The sequence below is a fragment of the Panthera onca genome, chromosome E3 (assembly GCF_046562875.1).
Source record: "Panthera onca isolate mPanOnc1 chromosome E3, mPanOnc1 haplotype 2, whole genome shotgun sequence".
In the NCBI taxonomy this organism is placed as follows: Eukaryota; Metazoa; Chordata; class Mammalia; order Carnivora; family Felidae; genus Panthera; species Panthera onca.
Window position 1 is genome coordinate 18,946,796 of NC_138354.1, and position 17,605 is coordinate 18,964,400.

At 48.3% G+C, this 17,605-nt stretch overlaps 2 protein-coding genes across 2 annotated transcripts; one reads left to right on the forward strand and one right to left on the reverse strand.

The window, feature by feature from the left end:
* The first annotated feature begins 52 nt into the window (after positions 1–52).
* Positions 53–3,946, forward strand: ASPHD1 (aspartate beta-hydroxylase domain containing 1). The gene is made up of 3 exons (XM_060648937.3): positions 53–1,492; positions 2,995–3,108; positions 3,642–3,946. The coding sequence occupies exons 1-3, from the start codon at positions 613–615 to the stop codon at positions 3,749–3,751; spliced, it is 1,104 nt and encodes a 367-aa protein (XP_060504920.1). The 5' UTR covers positions 53–612; the 3' UTR covers positions 3,752–3,946.
* A 112-nt stretch (positions 3,947–4,058) lies between these two features.
* Positions 4,059–17,228, reverse strand: KCTD13 (potassium channel tetramerization domain containing 13). Its single transcript, XM_060648938.3, has 6 exons — positions 16,748–17,228; positions 15,266–15,435; positions 7,610–7,699; positions 7,468–7,520; positions 6,612–6,807; positions 4,059–4,887 (listed from the first exon to the last, which is right to left on the reverse strand). Exons 1-6 carry the CDS (start codon positions 16,989–16,991, stop codon positions 4,651–4,653), a joined length of 990 nt encoding a protein of 329 aa, XP_060504921.1. The 5' UTR covers positions 16,992–17,228; the 3' UTR covers positions 4,059–4,650.
* Positions 17,229–17,605: the final 377 nt, after the last annotated feature.

Here is a 17,605-nt window from a genome sequence, read left to right on the forward strand (position 1 = left end):
GCCACTGGGTGGGGGCGGGGGTAGCTAAGCTGAGAGGACTGTGGGGATGGGTGACGTCAGGGTGAGTGGGAGCCAAGGAAGGAACGAGTAGGAGAGAGGGAGGGAGAGGGGAGAGAGAGAGAGAGAGAGAGAGAGGAAGAAGGAGAGAGAGAGGGAGAGAAGACCCGCGGGTCGGGTCGAGTGAGAAGCGAGGGCAGAGGGGAGAAGGGGGAGGAAGGAGAGAGAGAAGCCGCTGCGGAGGACGACTGGTTGCGGGTTCCCGGGGCTGCGGGTCCAGGTGGGGTAGGAACTGCTGTCCGGGGAAGCTAGAAGGGAGGGAGAGCTTAAAGAGGGGCGGGGAAGGGAGGGAAGAGAGGAGAAAGGAGAGGGGGAGACAGAGAGAGTGGGGAAAGGAGAGGCTGAAGGGGAGAGAGGAAACTGCCGGAAGGAGAAAGGAGAGGGGGTTGGGGAGGAGGAAGAGGAGAGTGTTGAAGGAGAAAAAAGAGGTAGAAGGAGAGAGAGATAGAAGGGAAGAAAGAGAAAGGAGGGTTGGAGGTATTTGAAGGAGGTGAGAAAGAGGAAGCTAGAAGGTGAAGAGAAGACCTCAGAAGGAGATAGAACCAAGAGTGGGAAATGTGGAGGGGAAACAGCCCAGGGGGTAACCCTGGAGCAGCCACAGAGGGAACCGGTGGAGAACTGGGGGGACAGGGGAACTGGGGTCTGGAAGATGCCCCAGGCCTCCTGGCCAGGGCCTCCCTGCCCATCGTGCCTGCGTGGCCATCGCCCCTGGCCTCCTCAGCCGTTACCCTGCTCCTTGGAGCCCTCACTTCCCTTTTCCTCTGGTACTGTTACCGTCTGGGCTCCCAAGACATGCAGGCCCTGGAGGCTGGGGGTCGGGCTGGGGGTGTCAGTGGAGGGCCTAGGGGATGCTCTGAGACTGGCAGGCCAAGCCCTGGGAGCTCTGGGGAGCCTGGGGAAGGACTCAGGACAGAAGGCCTAGTGAGCCGTCGCCTGCGGGCCTATGCCAGGCGCTACTCCTGGGCGGGCATGGGTAGGGTGAGGAGGGCAGCTCAAGGTGGTCCAGGCCCTGGGGGAGGGCCAGGGGTCCTGGGCATTCAGCGCCCAGGCCTGCTTTTCCTGCCAGACCTGCCCTCAGTCCCCTTCGTGCCACGGGATGCCCAGCGGCATGATGTGGAGCTCCTGGAGAGCAGCTTCCCTGCCATTTTGCGGGACTTTGGGGCTGTGAGCTGGGACTTCTCAGGGACAACTCCTCTGCCTCGGGGCTGGTCCCCACCCCTGGCCCCTGGGTGCTACCAGCTCCTGCTGTACCAAGCAGGCCGGTGCCAACCCAGCAACTGCCGCCGGTGCCCGGGGGCCTATCGGGCACTGAGGGGGCTGCGGAGCTTTATGAGTGCCAACACCTTCGGCAATGCTGGCTTTTCTGTCCTCCTGCCTGGGGCCCGGCTTGAGGGTCGCTGTGGGCCCACCAATGCCCGGGTCAGATGCCATCTGGGTAAGTAGATGCTGCCTACAGACAACCTGTTTGCCTTCACGATTCCTCCTCCAGACTCTTCTCTGCCACCAGAGCTTTCTACACTATGGTTCTGATCATGCCTCTCTTCTCAGAAATCTTCCATGACTCCCTGTTGCCCACAGCAGCATTTCCTGAGCTTCAGTTACCTGCGAACCATCTTCATAAGCTTTGCCATGGTCATTTTCCACCTGTACTGTTTTTCTCGATACCGATTCTCCCCACATTTTGTCTCGCTTATTTAAAAGGAATCTTTAGGGGCGCCTGGGTGGCGCAGTCGGTTAAGCGTCCGACTTCAGCCAGGTCACGATCTCGCGGTCCGTGAGTTCGAGCCCCGCATCAGGCTCTGGGCTGATGATGGCTCGGAGCCTGGAGCCTGTTTCCGATTCTGTGTCTCCCTCTCTCTCTGCCCCTCCCCCGTTCATGCTCTGTCTCTCTCTGTCCCAAAAATAAATAAAAAACGTTGAAGAAAAAATTAAAAAAAAAAAAAAAAAAAAGGAATCTTTAGAGAACAATGATAATCAGTATTACTCGCTCCAAATAGAAAGGACTCATAAAAACAAATTTAAACTTAAAGAAAGAAGCAAGCTTTAAAAATCCCAGCTAAATACTCTAGTCTCTCTGAGGCTGAAGCCTCCACTCTGTTCCTTTAGAAGGGAGCAGTGTTGGTGGGGTGTTAAAGTTATGGTAGCACCAAACTGAGAGTCTCTTCTTCATGTTTTAAAAGCTGAAAGAAAATGGAAAAGGAAACATTTTTTTGTTATTTAATGTGCTGTTACTTAAAACCTTGTTTTGCCTAAAAGCATTTTGTGTGCCACCAGTTTGACGTGTCCTTCACTTCGAAGCACACCGGTCTCAGGATCAAGTCCAGATTCCTTCTCTCCTCATCTCCCACCTGTTCCCTTCCTCCCCTTCCCTCCCACCATGTGTTAAATCATGAGAGCTTTCTGGCTGATCCTGGCAGATGCCACACTCACGCTATCCTCAGTCTAGAATGTCTTTCTGCCTTATCACCTCCTGGAAAAATCCTACTCAGCCTTCAGGACTCCACTTTCAAGTGCCGCGCCGCCTCTGGGAGGTCTAACTATTCCCCATCATTGGAGTTGGTGCCCACTTTTCTCACAGCACTCTACTGTGTTGTGGTCCTGGGGCCAAAGTGGATCCATCAGTATTATACTAATGAGGGCCAAGCACACATTAAGTAGCTTCTTGAGTTAAATTGGCAGAAGCCCAAGAAAAGATGCCACTTCCTCCAGGGAGCCTTCCCTTTTCTCTGAAACAAATATTGTGCTTTGCACTGCCTTGCCTGTATCTCCCAGCACTTCAGCTGCCACTATATCGTAATTACATTTGGGTCACCTTCCAGACAGCAAAGAGGGACACTACATGGGGTGCTTAAGACTTGCAATTCTGCATTTTGACTGAATGGGGTGGGCCCATTTGACGGAAGCAGGGGTGTTGGATGCCCGGGTCTCTTTCCACAGGCCTGAAGATTCCTCCTGGCTGTGAGCTGGTGGTCGGGGGCGAGCCCCAGTGCTGGGCTGAAGGACACTGTCTACTGGTGGACGACTCGTTCCTGCACACAGTGGCTCATAATGGTAATGGGTTCCCGTTCTGCTAGGAGGGATGAGAGACTGAGTGAAAGGGAATAGAGACTGCAGAATCAAGCCCAACCGGCTTCCTGTCCTAGCACCATCATTTTCCAGCTGCATGACCTTGAACGAGTCCTACAACTTCCCCAAACACCTGTGAAATGGGGCGATCACCTTCTTTATTGGGTGACTGCAAGGATTAAATAAGTTAATGTAGGTGCATAGCCAAGTGGTTAACAGCACAAGAGTCTGGGCCTGAACCACCTGGGTTCCAGTCCTACCTCTGGCACTTACTAGCTGTGTGATCTTGGGCAGGTTACTTAATCTCTGTGCCTCAGTTACTTTGTATAAAACGGGAATAATTGTGGTACTGACCCTCAAGTTTGTTCTGATGATGAGGAGTGAACACATACAAGGGGTTAGAACAATGCCTGGCACTTATTTACAAAGTGTTTGCTGTTAGGAGCACCTGGCGAGTGCTCTGGCATATAAATAATTAATGTCAGCTGCTCTCTTGTCTCCATCCCCATGTGCCCTAGGCTCCCCAGAAGATGGGCCTCGAGTGGTCTTCATCGTGGACCTTTGGCACCCCAACGTGGCTGGGGCTGAGCGCCAGGCCCTTGACTTTGTCTTCGCACCAGACCCTTGAAGGAAGGGGCTCCCTTCAGACATCTGGGCTGGAGAGATGCTGCACTCAGGGATGGCTTGAGTGGTAGCCAGGACTGCCTCTCCACTGCAGGGGGTGGGGTGGGGCTGTGGGTGGGAACGGACCAGCCAACACTGAAATACAGATTTTAAATCCTCTCCTAACTCCTGACTACCTTTTTCTAGCTACCAGCCCAGTTCAAGGCTTTGGGCAGGAGCTCCTGGCCTGTCCCATCCAACTAGCCAAGTACCTCCTTAACACAAGCCATCTCCCCGATCCTCTCCCTCAGAGCCAGCACCAGACCCTCAACTCAACTTTATTCCAATAATTTAATAGAAAATTAAAATAAATAATATGAAATAGATTGAGAAGATGGCTGAGCTGGTGCAAGCCCAGGCCAGCCTAGTACAAAGTTAAGGAGGTGGGGGGGGGGCTGGTGGGGGAAGGACAAGGGAGGGAAACTACCCTGTACGGTGGTGGGGAGGTGGTTCAGAACATGGTGGATGTCAGTAAGGGCTGGCTTGACACTTTGGCGTGTACAATGTGCTGAAAAAGCGGGGGGGACGGGGTGGGGAGAGAGAGAGAGAGAAGGGGAGAAAGGAGCTCTAAATCACTCTAAACCAGCTGGTGAGGGAAGAGCAGGACAAGAATGGGATAAGGGAACAAATGCAGGCCTCCTGAAGGGCTCTGACCTAGGGAGGGGGCTGGAATGTACCGTGCTGTTAGCAGTGAGGTGGGAAGGAATGGAAAAGGGCCACAGTGAACTGTACCATGCAATGAAGGGACAGAAGATGGGCCCACGACTTGGCCAGCAAAGCCGGGGCAAAGGTATGGGAAAAGGAGGGAAAGAGAGAGGAACTGGGTTCCAGTGGCAGGAGGAAAACAGGGAGAAAGGTCAAAGGTCAGTCCTTGAAGACAATCTGTTGGCCATGAGGACGCTCGTCGTGGGTGATGTGGCGCCGGACATGGATCCTGCGGACACGGTGCTCTCGGTTCTCCTCATCCTCCCCTCGGCCTGCCCCACCACCTCCAGCTGCACCCCCTGTGGCCTCCAGGAGGGCTGGGTCTGGGCCCCGGGGAGTCTCGTAGATCAGGATGTTCAAGGTCTCCTCAAAGATCCGGGCCTCTGGGAACTCCACCTGCAAAAGGCCAGCAACCCCCAGCTGCAACCCTCTGATCCAGATACACAGACGTGCCCCTCCCCCAGCTGGCTCTGCACTGGCACACCCCTGAGCCTTTGCCATCACAGGTTCTTTGGCCTGGACTATCTTCTTTGCAAATTTTTTACTCAGCAAAGTCTTACTTATCCTTCAAGGTCCAGCTCTAAAGTCAGGCAGAGTTAATTTGTTTTCTCTCCTTTGCTGCCAAGTCTTCTTGGTATGTTCTTTCATTTGACAAATTTTTACTGAGTGACTGCACTGTACCAGACATTGTTCTAGACATTGAGAAGATAGCAGTGAACTAAACAAAGTTTCTATCTGCAGGAAGTTTACATTCTAGGGGGAGGACACAGACATACAAGTAATAAAAAGGGGGCTGGATTGTCATGGCCAGGAATGTTACAATTTTAGAGAGGGAGTTCAGAGAAAGTCTGGTGGAAAAGGTGACATTGAACCAAGAGACAAAGGAGGAAGGAAGGAGCCGGGTGGATAAGCAGAGAAAGAGCAGTCTGGGGAACAGGCAACATCAAGTGCAAGAGCTCTGGGGCAGGAGTGCACTTAGTATAGTAAGGAGGGAGGCAGTGGAGAGAGTGGAAAGGAGTGAAGTGAGGAGGTGATGGAGGGTCTCTTTGTGTGGCCTGGAGGGATATAACTAACTCTTAACAAGCTGCATTCTCATTACTGGTTTATCTTGTTTTCCCAATTACAGTGGAAACTTCTTGGAAGGTGGGTTGGTCACTCATTCATTCATGCATGCATTCAGTGAATGTTTCCTAGCTTTCGCTGTGTGGCAAGTGCCTGTCTAGTACTAGAGAGATAGGAAGAAAAGGTAGATCCCCTACGCTCAAGAAGCTAACCCCTTGCTGCTGGTGTGACAGCCCCCTATCTCCGCCTCTGCCTGCTGCAGACTAAGAAGGAAGTATGATCAACTCTGGGGTTGTGGGGTTGAAAGTTCATGAGCGAAGGTGTCCCAAAGAAAGCTGTGCTTGACTTGCGTCTTAAAGATTAAGCACAAGTTCATTAGGCAGACGGGGCTGAAGAAACAGTCTAAGAAGAGGGACGGTGTGTGCAAAGGTGGGGAGGTATGAGATAGCACTGGGTGCTCAGAGGGTGTATCTGAGGCTCTTCCCTCATATCAAGGGCAGAAGGAAGTAGATGCCATGACAGAGCGCTGGTACTTAACCAGACATTTCATTCACCTTGATTTGAAGCCTAGTGCAAAGCTTAGTGCAGAGTAGGTGCTCAGGAAGTTATCTGCTGATGACTGTCATGTTAATGACTCAGGAATTATACACTCACTTGTTCTAAGAGACCTGTGTGTTCTAAGGTCCTGAGGTTTTAAAAGCCTATTTTGAGTCATGGACCCTTCTGAGATTCTAACAACTATGGTCTTTCTAAATGGAAAGATGCATACACACTCCCAAACTTGCAAACCACTTCCAGATCGCCTGGAGACCCAAATGGCCTAGGTAAAGAATCCCACTGTAATCCAACACCTTCATTTCATGGCAGAGAAACAGGCCCACAGAAGTAAGGTGACATGCCCAAGGTTACAAAAGACCCTGGAACTCGGAACTGCAGCCCTAGCTCCCAGTAACGGACTCTCCGCTGCCTGGTCTGCTGAGCTGCCTTTGTCCAGTCCAGGGTCCTGGTGCTGCCCACCACCACAGCCCTCCCTGATCAGACTCTGAACCCCTTCTGACCTTGGTCTGCTTCTTTTCCGTGGCATAGACAATGGAGGTGCAGCACACCTCGGCGATTTTGCGGCCCTGCCCGTAGAAGGACCAGCAGCAGATCTCGTCCCCCAGTACATCCTTGAGGAAAAGCAGCCGCCCATGGAAGCGCAGGGCCAGTTTGTCAAACAGCTCGATGTTCTTAAGTAGGTTGTCATCTGAAGTGCTGAGGACCAGGGGCCAGGAGGCCTCAGTACACTGGCTTCCTGCCCGCTGTTCCCCTAGCCTAGGGGCCCCCCTACCCAGCACTCTGGTCCTGCCCAGGGGTTTGGTGCCCAGCAGGGAGCTTCCTCCACCCCTGGGGCCAGGCTAAGCGGGCCTCAGGGAGGACCAGCATCTGCGGAGCAAATCCCAGCACAGCGGAGTGGCTCCCAGTGCAGGCTCTGGGGCTGGGCTGCTTCACCTAACGTCCTAGACCAGCTGCTTTTTAACTGAGTGACACCAGGAAAGTTACTTCACCTCTTGGTGCCTCAGTTCCCTCATCTGTAAAATGGAGATCACAATAGTACCGACCTCAAACGACTGTGAGGATGATGGGAGTTAATACGTGTGAAGCACTGACAGCAATGCCTGTTACGGAAAAGCACTTAGTAAATGCCAGCCATTATCATCTAATCCTCACCTCAAGCCTGTTTACTGGTGATCACATTGAAGCTCAGGAATGAAAATGACCTGCCCAAAGTGCCCAGTGGGTAAGTGGCAGAGCTGGAACCCTGGTCTAGGCAGGCCTTCTCTTTGTCCCTCTGTCCCTCCCCCTGGGCCCAGACCTGGGCTGTGCTTGAGCTCAGGACTCCACCCGGTGCACCTCCCGCCCCGTGGTGGTCACCTGGTGTAGGAGTACTTGTTGTTACTGCGGTTGTGCAGGAGCTTCACCACGGGCTGTGGGCGGAGAGAGCATGGAGAAGGGTGGGGGTCAGGCTGCAAGGAGAGGCCCCCGGCCTCCACCCTACAGGGCTCAGGGGCCTCACCTTGGAGGTGCTGGCCAGGAGCTGCTGCTCCTCCCGGGGAGATGTCACCGTGGGGATGAGGCACAGCGGGGACAGGTTCTCCCTTTTTTGCTGGAGAAGAAGCGGAAGGTGGTTAACAGCACAACCAAAGGTCACTCACTCCCCCACTTAAAAGCTGTCAAAAGTTGTTGTTGCCTTTGGGAAAAAAATTCAGACTCCTTAGTGGTCCACAAAGCTCTGCAGGATTCAACCTCTCGGATCTCATCTCTACCACTCTCCCCTACTTGCTGGGCTTCAGCCCCACCCATAGCCTGTTCCTTGTGCCCACCCAGGCCTTTGCTGTTCCCACTGCCTGGAATGGTCTACACTGTTGTATGTATGGCTGGCCCCTTCATACCATTAAGATAACTCAAACAGTACCCCCCAGAGGGTGCTGGTCCAATTCCTGAAGCTCCCTGACCACTACTAGAGTAAAGTAGGCTCCTCTACTTCCTTTTCACATTAACAGCTCATTCTTCATGGCTCTTAGTTCTTCACATTTTCTCACTTTGGGGTATGTTTGCTTATGATCTGGTCTCTTCTCGCCTAGGGAATTCCTAGTATACAGTGGATGCTCAGTGTCTGTTCAGTAAATGAACTTGGTTGGGTGGGATGAGGTCTGAGGCAAAACCAGATACATGGGCTTCTTTCCTCTTTCCTGTCTTTAAGAATCTTTATGCCAAAACCCCTCTCACCTCTCTCAACCAGAAGATCTCTTAACTAGAAATTCCAGAAGATTTTTAAAAATTAGGGCACCTGGGTGGCTCAGTCAGTGAAGCGTCTGACTCTTGGTTTTGGCTCAGGTCATGATCTCACCCGGTTCATGTGTTTGATCCCCACATCGGGCTCCGTGCTGAAAGCACAGAGCCTGCTTGGAATTTCTCTCCCCTCTCCTCTCTCTCAAAACAAACGAACAAACAAACAAACATTAAAAGAAAAAAAACTCATATGACTTTTTCTAAAATTAATATGGAAAAATAAAAGTCTATTACTTAGGTCAATTTTTAAAAAGAACCAAGAGAAAAGACTGAATCTATCATATATTAATGTATCCTACAAAGCCATACTAAAGAAAACAGTGTGGTTTTGGTTTGGGGGAACAAACAAGAAACCAATGGAACACAACAGAGAGTTTGGAAACGGGCTGGTATATATATGAAAACATATTTATAAAGAGGACACCACATATCGGTGGGGGCAAGTATGAAGTATGTATTGGTTACTGCTGTGTAATGAACTATCTCCAAACCTGGCAGCTTAAATCAACAATAAATATTTATTATCCTAGTCTCTGTGGGTCGAGGATTCAGGAGTGGCTCAGATGGGTCGTTTTGGCATAGGGGTCTCCCTTGAGGTTGTAGTCATGTCACCCAGTGCTGCAGGAATCTGAAGACATGCCTGATTTGGACGGTTTGTGTCTGAGAAAGCTTATTCATATGGCTGGCAAATTCATGCTGGCTGTCGGCAGGAAACATCTCATCCCTGTCATCTGGACCTCTCCATAGGGTTGCTTGCGTGTCCTCACAAAATGGCAGCTGGCTTCTCCAGAGCAGATGATCCGAGAGACCAAGGTGATGGGCTCAATGTCTTTCATGACCTAGTTTTGTCAGCTCTGTTCAGTGTGGAAGGAAACTACATGAAAGAATGAATACTAGGGAATAAGAATCACCGGGGACTGCCTTGGAGGCTAACTAACTCTACAGGCCACCTTCTGGCTCCTTTGATTCAACTCCTTCCCATTGAAAAACACACTTCCTCCCTCCCAAGATCCTCCAAAGTCTCATCCCATTTCAGCGTCACTTGAAGTACATAATCTTATCTAAGTCAGTGTAGGTTGGGATGAGGCTCCTTAGGTGTAGTTCCTTAAGTATAGCTCCATAAACATTTCCACTCTATCTGAAGACCTGTGAACTAAAGAGACCACTCGTCTCTCCCATATACCTACTATGCAGTGGTGGAACAGGCATTAGCACAATCACCGGTGCACTCTTATTCAAACGGTTGGGGAGGAGGTAGGTGGCACACAGAAGTCACTGTTTCGTATCAATTCTGTAATCCAGTTGGATGAATACTGGGAGCTCTCTGATGCCTACTCTTATTCAGAAATGATTCTCTATGGCTCTTGGCTCTGCCCTGAGTCATCCTCCCTTTTCCATGAAAGATAATCCATGCTTGCAGCTCCATGGTTTCCTGCCAGTAGAACTCTGGGGGTCCAAAGGTCTTGCACGGTCTGTCACTTTTGGTCCAAGCTGGCAGTGTTTCTGCCAATATAATTCTCTTAAAAACTTAATGGGTGTCTTGTGAGTCTTGGGGTTCAGTTCATTAGACGAATGCCACACCCACAAATCTTCGTGAGATAAGCTGTCCTCTACTTTGGGCTTGTGCTGAGACTGCTGAGGGGTAACACCCTTAAGTTTCTTAGAAGCACTATTATTTGATTCAAAGGTTCTCTGAGGCATCTTGGATATTTCTGAAGTCTTAACAAAGGATTTTACAATCATATCCTCAGTTTCATCTTTAGATCATGTTTTACTGAGAATGCCCTATATTTGATCTTTTCCTGGAAGCCATTTGTTAATTTTAACATCATGCATTACCTGGAAAGGCTGGGGACTTTCAAACCCAGTAATACCTGGCTCCTTTGTGTTCAATTGTTTTTCCTCTTGCTTACCCTCTCCTCTTCTATTTTACTATCAGCAACAATAAACCCAGTGGCACCTTCAACATTCTTTCTGGAAATCTCTTTAGCTACACCACCCAGATCATTAGGTACATTTTCCACTTTCTACATTACCGTAGGAGACAGTGTTGTTAAACTTCTGCCACTACATAACAAGGATCCCCTTTACACCAGTTTCCAGTAACATTTTCATCCCAGCAGCCTACTCCAAGGTCATCAGACTTCTGTGAACAGACCCTCTCAAGCTCTTTAGGCTTTTATTAATATTCTCCTCAAAGCCATGCCAGCTTGTGCCCACTTCCCAGTTCTAAAGCCACTCCTACACTTTAGAGTTTTGTTACCACAGAACCCCACTCCAGATACCCAATCTGTTCTCTACTGCTGGGTAACAAATTACTACAAATTTAGCAGCTTACAACAATAAACATTTATTATGACACAGTTTCGGTGGATTGGGAACTTGAGATCACCTTAGTTGGGTGGTCCTGGCCCAGGGTCTCTCATGAAGTTGGAGTCCAGACATTGGCCAGGGCTGTAGTTATCCGAAGACTTGACTGGGCCTAGAGAATCTGCTTGAGATAGTTCACCCATATGGCTGGGAGTCTGTGCTGGCTATTGGCAGGGGGCTTCAGTTCCTCACCAAGTGAACCTCCCTTGTCCTCGTGTGGCAGCTGGCTTCCCCCAGAGTGAGTGACCCGAGATAGGCAGAAATGGCAATGTCTTTTATGACTTGGCTTTAGAAGTCATACACCATCACTTCTGCAATATCCTACTGATTACATAGGTCAGCCCTATTCAGCGTGGAAGGAAACTAAACAAGAGCATGAATAAGGAGGAAGTAAGAATTGCGGGTGGGCATCTTAGACACTGGCTACCACAGAATATTTAGTAGGTGGCACTGGGAAAACTAGTTCACTCTATGGAGGACAAAAAATAGTTAAATCCCTTCATAATTTACATTTATAACAGTGAATTCCATTTAGACCCATATATGAAAGATAAAACCATAAAGCTAATAAAAGATGTAGAATGGAAAAAACAAACAAAAAACCTTTTTAAGCAAGACCCTGAAAGGATATACCATTAAGGGGGGAAAAAAAGGAGCGGGGAGGAATTTGACATTAAAAATCAAGAATTTCACAGGAAGCCTGGGAGGCTCAGTCAGTAAGCAGCCAACTTTGGCTCAGGTCATGATCTCGTGGTTCATGAGCTCGAGCTCCGCATCAGGCTCTGTGCTGACAGCTCAGAGCCTGGAGCCTGCTTCGGATTCTGTCTCCCTCTCTCTCTGTCCCTCCCCCACTCACACTCTGTTTCTCTCTTTCTCTCTCTCAAAAAAAAAAAAAAAAAAAAAAAAAAAATTAAAAAAAATCAAGAATTTCTCCAGTTAACAACAGAAAACGTGACTTTACAAATAACCCCAGGTCATAATGTTGAAGGAATAATAACAATTATAATTACTCCACAACCCTAATGAAACTACTGATTCACATAAGGATTCTCAACTGGTGTGTGGTTGATAGATAACTGCCATTCACACAGTGCATAAACATTACACAGATTGCTTTACAGCTGGCACGAAGGAAGTGTAACTATAATGGAGGGATCTGACCATTATCATCTGAATCTAGGAGCCAATTCTGAGCATTACCAATGATGGGTCATATTAACAATATTATGGGTCACTTCATATAACACAGTATGAAATACATAAAATTACCTACAATGTATTCTAACCAAAATGTTTAGTGTCAAGTCTTTAAATCTACAGTCTAGTTTATAGAAAACTCAGAATAGGGTAGAGTAACAAACCAAATGACACCACAGGTAAACAACCACACAAATTTGGAAAGTGGGTCACTGTGCAAGACAGCTGGTGGTCTCTTTAACAAGTCAGCATGAACAAAAAAGGGATGGTTTTCGGCTGGAAGAAGACTTAAAGAACATAATAACCAGATGTAATGCAAAGATCTAGACTGGATCCTGGTTTAGATGAGTCAGCTATAAAAGATGTTTCTGGAACAAATGGAGAAATTTGTATACCCTGGATGTTAGATAAGAAAACATTTTATTGACATGGAAAGATGGCAATTATTAACAAATAAACAAAAAAACCAGACTACAAAACAGCACATACAGCACGACCATAATTTGGCGCGCGCACACACACACACACACACACACACACACACACAAATAGACCCGGAAGGATATTTGGTGCTTTTATTTTTTTTGATTATCTGTGTTTTCTAAATTTCTACAATACATATATATACTGCTTTAAAAATAATAAATGGTTATTTATAATAAAAAAAATCAAGGATTTCTATTCAACAACAGGTGCCACAGACAGGTGACATTTCAAGAGAAAATACTGGCCACAATTAAAACTGACTAGAAATTATCTGAAACAGATTTTCTCAACTAGGATTCCTCACCCAAATCGCAAACCCAGCAAATAAATAATTTGAGTAACTATTTTCTCAATTCTTCCAAGGATGATAAGCAAATAGTACCATTCTAGCTGCACAGGAGGAGAATAAACTTATTATGTACAATATATGCCTTAGGGCTTAATTCTCCCCAGGAACTAAACTAAAATATGCAAGGCTCTTCTGCAAAGCAACAAGAAAAAGATAGGAAACTCAGTAGAAAATTTGGTAAAGAATATGAATAGGCAATTCACAGAATGGGAAACCAAAAAAGTGAGTTAAGCATATGAAAAGATGCTCAATTCATTAGTAATCAGAGGCATGCAAATTAAAATGAGATCACTCCATACGAATCAGATTTGCAAAATTAGAACACTGGATAATGCTGTGTGTGGTTGAGAATATGCAGAAACGAGATCCCTTAAGCATTGCTGATCAAGAGTATAAAGTGCTACAGTCAATGGGGAGAGTAATCTGATGATACTTGCTGAAATTTATTTGGATGTGTTCTGTGACCCAGCAATTCCACTCCCAAACATGAGAAACCCTGGCCCAGGATCCACACTCACAGTGGCAGGTGGCACTGTTTGTAGGGGAAGGAAGAAGTAGGAGGCAATCTAGGTCTCCAACCTCAGGGGAATGTATAAATAAAATATGGTGAATACAAGCCATAGATTCTTGTGCAGCAGTCAGAAGTAAAGAACTAAATGTACATAGAGCAACATGAATAGATCTTGAAAAAAGTGTTCAAACAGAAAACACAATCGATAGCTCAATGCCATTTATGGATATTTAAAACATGTACATATATAAAACAATGCTTTTAGCTTTTCAAGGGTACAAACATAATCCAAGTATATGTATCAAAACATTAGAATTGGAGGGCTATCTATGGGTCAAAGGGAAATGGGCAAGGGACTGGGAATGACAGGGAAAAAGTAAAAAGAGAAAAGATTTGTATACACCAATAATGATTAAGTACCACGCACTGAGAAGTATGATGAACTCAATTCTCTAAACCCAAATCTTAACAAAAACAAAACCTCCAGGCAAACAAGAAAACTCTGAGTGGGGTGAGGATGGGAATGGTGTCAGGGAAACCTGGAAAGGAGGCAGCTGGAGTACAGAGGAAAAAGCACTGCACCTGGGAATCTGAGCTCTGCAGCTTACTGGCTCTTTGACCTCGAAGGCATCCCCAACTTCCCTCCTTTATGTGGAACAGGAGGTACAAGATGTACACACAAATAGATAGCAGAATTGCTCCTGACACACAGTGGGTGTGAGGTAACACTGGATAAATGTAGAACTACAGAGCAGGAACCCTCTTTCAAGATCATTTAATGCAATGGTTTTCAAACTGCAAGTGGTTACTCATTAGTGGGTCATGAATAAGTTTAATGGGTCCCAAAAAGCATTAAAAAGAGAACAGAATATATCAGTGTGTATTTCACTAAAAGTATCATTTCATATAACTCTTATTTAAGTTATATATATGTGAGTATAAAATGCATTTTTTCTTCTATGGGATGCAGTTTGAACAACATGGATATTGCCCAAAGGAACTCTGTATTTTTGGATTTCCAGAACCAGTGAGTATTCACCAAGACAACAGAAAGTTGTTAATAGTTGCCACTTTTTAACACATAAAGGGCATTAAAAAAAAACCTCATTATCTCCTATTAATATTGTATCATAAAAGAAAGGACATGTTTAACATTGTAAAAGTAGAACAGAATAAAAGGCTTATGTAAAACTCACTACACTGTACATATTTTTCTTGTTTCCCTATCTTTTGGAACATGAGGACAGAATGCCAGAGGTAGGAACTGATTCAATCAAGGTCATTCAGTGAGCTGTGGGAGAGGTGACACTTAACCCACAGGTCCTGGCTATGCCTTCTATCTCCTCGGAATCCTAAGAGATCCATAGAAGAGAAGCCCAGCAGTTGGGGCTCTGGAACCCCCAACCTGTTGTATTGGGAGCAGTTCTGCTTCTAGGATTTCAACGCTATAAAAAAAAAAAAAAGTTAAGAAAAGGAAAAAAAACCAAACCTGGTTGGAGGTGGAATGCTGCCTCCCAGGACAGAACCAAATCACACAGGTCACTATATTCTAGTTTAAATTAGTTTTTTGTTTTTGTTTTTTCCTAGTGGCACATGGAGTTATTTAAGATTTCTGAGCAAGGAGGAGAAGAGATTGGGATTGTGTTTAAGGACCATCATTCAGGTGGTAGTGTGAGAGCTCCATTAGCCGGGTAGGAACAGCAAGAAGAGAGCAGTTATTTAACAACTACATTAGTCCTGGCATGAGGTGGTAAAAGAGGTCCTTCTTGAGGCAGCAGGGATACAGTGGAAAGCACCCCCAAATTTTCTGTGGTCATGACCAGTCACGGCCAGGCCACGGGCAGCATCTCTGGACAGTACCCCATATGCCTCTTCTCTCTCTCTCTTTTTTTTAATGTCCTAGTATCTAACTGCTTGGGCAGCTCTCCCAGGGACATGGGCATAGGGTGGGACCCAGGGACCCTCACCTGCAGTGCTAGCTGGCAGTCCTCAATCAGGCCCTGTACCAGGTAGTAGCGCGCTTCGCCTAGTAGCTCCCCCAGCTCTCTGGTACTCTCAGGCAGTGGCACGGACCCATCCCGCAGGTAGTTGAGGATTGTACCAAAGTGACGGCCGCTCCGGTCAATCAGCACCCAACCTGGTGGGGTGGAGAGAGGCAGGAGGAAGGCTGGCTTTGCAGGTGGCTCCGGAGCTGCTAAACTTTTATGAAAAACAGATTTTCCCTCTTCGAGTCTGAATACTGATCTGTCTCAGACCGCTGCCATCCCCAAGAACATCCCTTTTAAAAATCTCCAGGGAGTTCTCCCATAGGCCCCTTTTTAACAACATATTGCAGACACAGAGAATTAACTCCCTTCCAAGTCTGTCCCATGTTGAAAAACCTCTCACCGTGAGAAAGTTATTACAGATTACCGTATCAACAAACTCTAACCTTTGGTGTTAATTCTGACCATCCTACTTAATTAAAATGTCTACCCCATCCTCCAGTTCACTACCATTTTAACGTTTATATTATTCATAGAACTTATTACTATCTGCAATTACATGTATTTTTTGCATATGTACTTGCTCATTATTTTCCTCCTGCTCCCACAAAAAAGTAAAGTCCACAAGACTAATCTTGTTTGATTCATTTACCAAAGTATCTCGGGCACTAACTGGCGCTTTACAAATAATTGCTTAATAAATACATTCTTCAATTTCAGATATTTGAAGACTGAACTCCACCTCTGAAATTTTAATTCTCCTGCTCTTACAATCCTCGTTATATCCCTCTAAATCCCCCCCGGCCCCTCACAAAAACTTTAAGGTTCCACCGGGGCATGTGTGTCCAACCCTGAAGGCAACACTCCAAGAACGTAAGGTTCACTTGCCAAAGAGAACTGTCCACCCTCCATTCTGGTGTCCCTAGCAAACCCAAAGCAGCCCTTTTCTACAATCTGCATTTACAGATGAATCCCTAGAGTGTACAGGGACCTGTGTTATAAGAACACGCTAACAGACAACTCCTCCCGGCTGGTGGTTAGCAGTGCTGAGGTAGAGAGGCAAACATAAGGCTAAGCAGTTAGAAGGAACCTGAAGGTTGCCTGGAAGGGCGCTGCTGGCAGAAGGGCTGGTTCCCAAGTCGTTTGGGCAGAGGAGTAAAGGGTGGGAGAATTGGAGGGAAGTGATAATAAAAATTCTGAAGTGACATGTTGAATCACAACCGTAGCACCTGTTGCGGGGCGGGGGGGGGGGGGAAGTGATGTTCCATAAACATTGGTTATTTGCAGGGGGTGAAGGACTGAGGGAGATTATGGATGAGAAAGGGGAGATAAGACGGGATGTGGGGCTGGAGGGAGGTGAAAAGAGTTGAGTGGACGATAGAGACGAGAGAGGGGGTAGGAGGAGACTGGGCGAAGGCAGACGGGGATCTGGAAGACCACACAGGTGAGGGCGGCGCGGCGTACCTCCCGCATCGGTGAGCACCTCTGCGCGGCCGCTGAACATGGCCTTGAGCATGGTGTCCTGTCCCGTGAGGGTGCGCAGCGTGGTGTAGTGCAGCGAGCCGCCCACGTTCAGCTTCACGTACTTGCTGTTCGGGGTCAGCGGTTTCAGACCGTAGGCGGCGGAGCCAGGCTCAAGACCCGAGGGCTTAGGCGCTTCCAGGGACGGGGCCTCGGCCGCCGCCGGGCCCGAGGCCTCGGCCGACATGCCGGGGAGTGGCGGCGGACGGCTATCCTAGGCTCTCTCCGCACCCTCCGGCGGCTCCCAAGTACCCGGAGACCCAAGCCCTCGGGTCACACCACCCGGCCCGCGCGACCTCACGCCGCCGCTATTCGGCGGCACTGGCCCTCAGCTCCATCGCGCCGATACCGCCCGGAAGCCGGGGCCGAGCAACTGCGCAGGCGCCTCAAGGTCCCGCCCCCGACCTCGCGGGCCGGCGGAGCATGCGTGCTGGCCTTGGGCCGGGTTGGGAGACAGCGCTCCGCCTATGGCGGGGCGGGGCCTTGTGCAAGGCGGGCGTCCCTCCGCGAGCCCGGGACCCTGAGTGTAGGAGCCCCCCCCCCACTCCCTCCCGCCCCGGTCGCGAGTCAGCTGTGGAAAACGAGGTCTCCTCCGCGTCGTTGGGTCTCTGCCCTCAGAGCGCTTCGTGGGCGTGAAGGGCAAGGTTTCCCGCCTCCCATCGCCGCGTTTTTGACAAACCGAGAAGAGCTGCGAACAAAACACCAAGGGAGATTCTTACAAGAGACTGCTGTGAGGTGGCCTTCTAGGGGAGGTGACAGGAGTGCTAGGGCACGCTGGGTGTGAGTAGGTAAGGTCTAGAG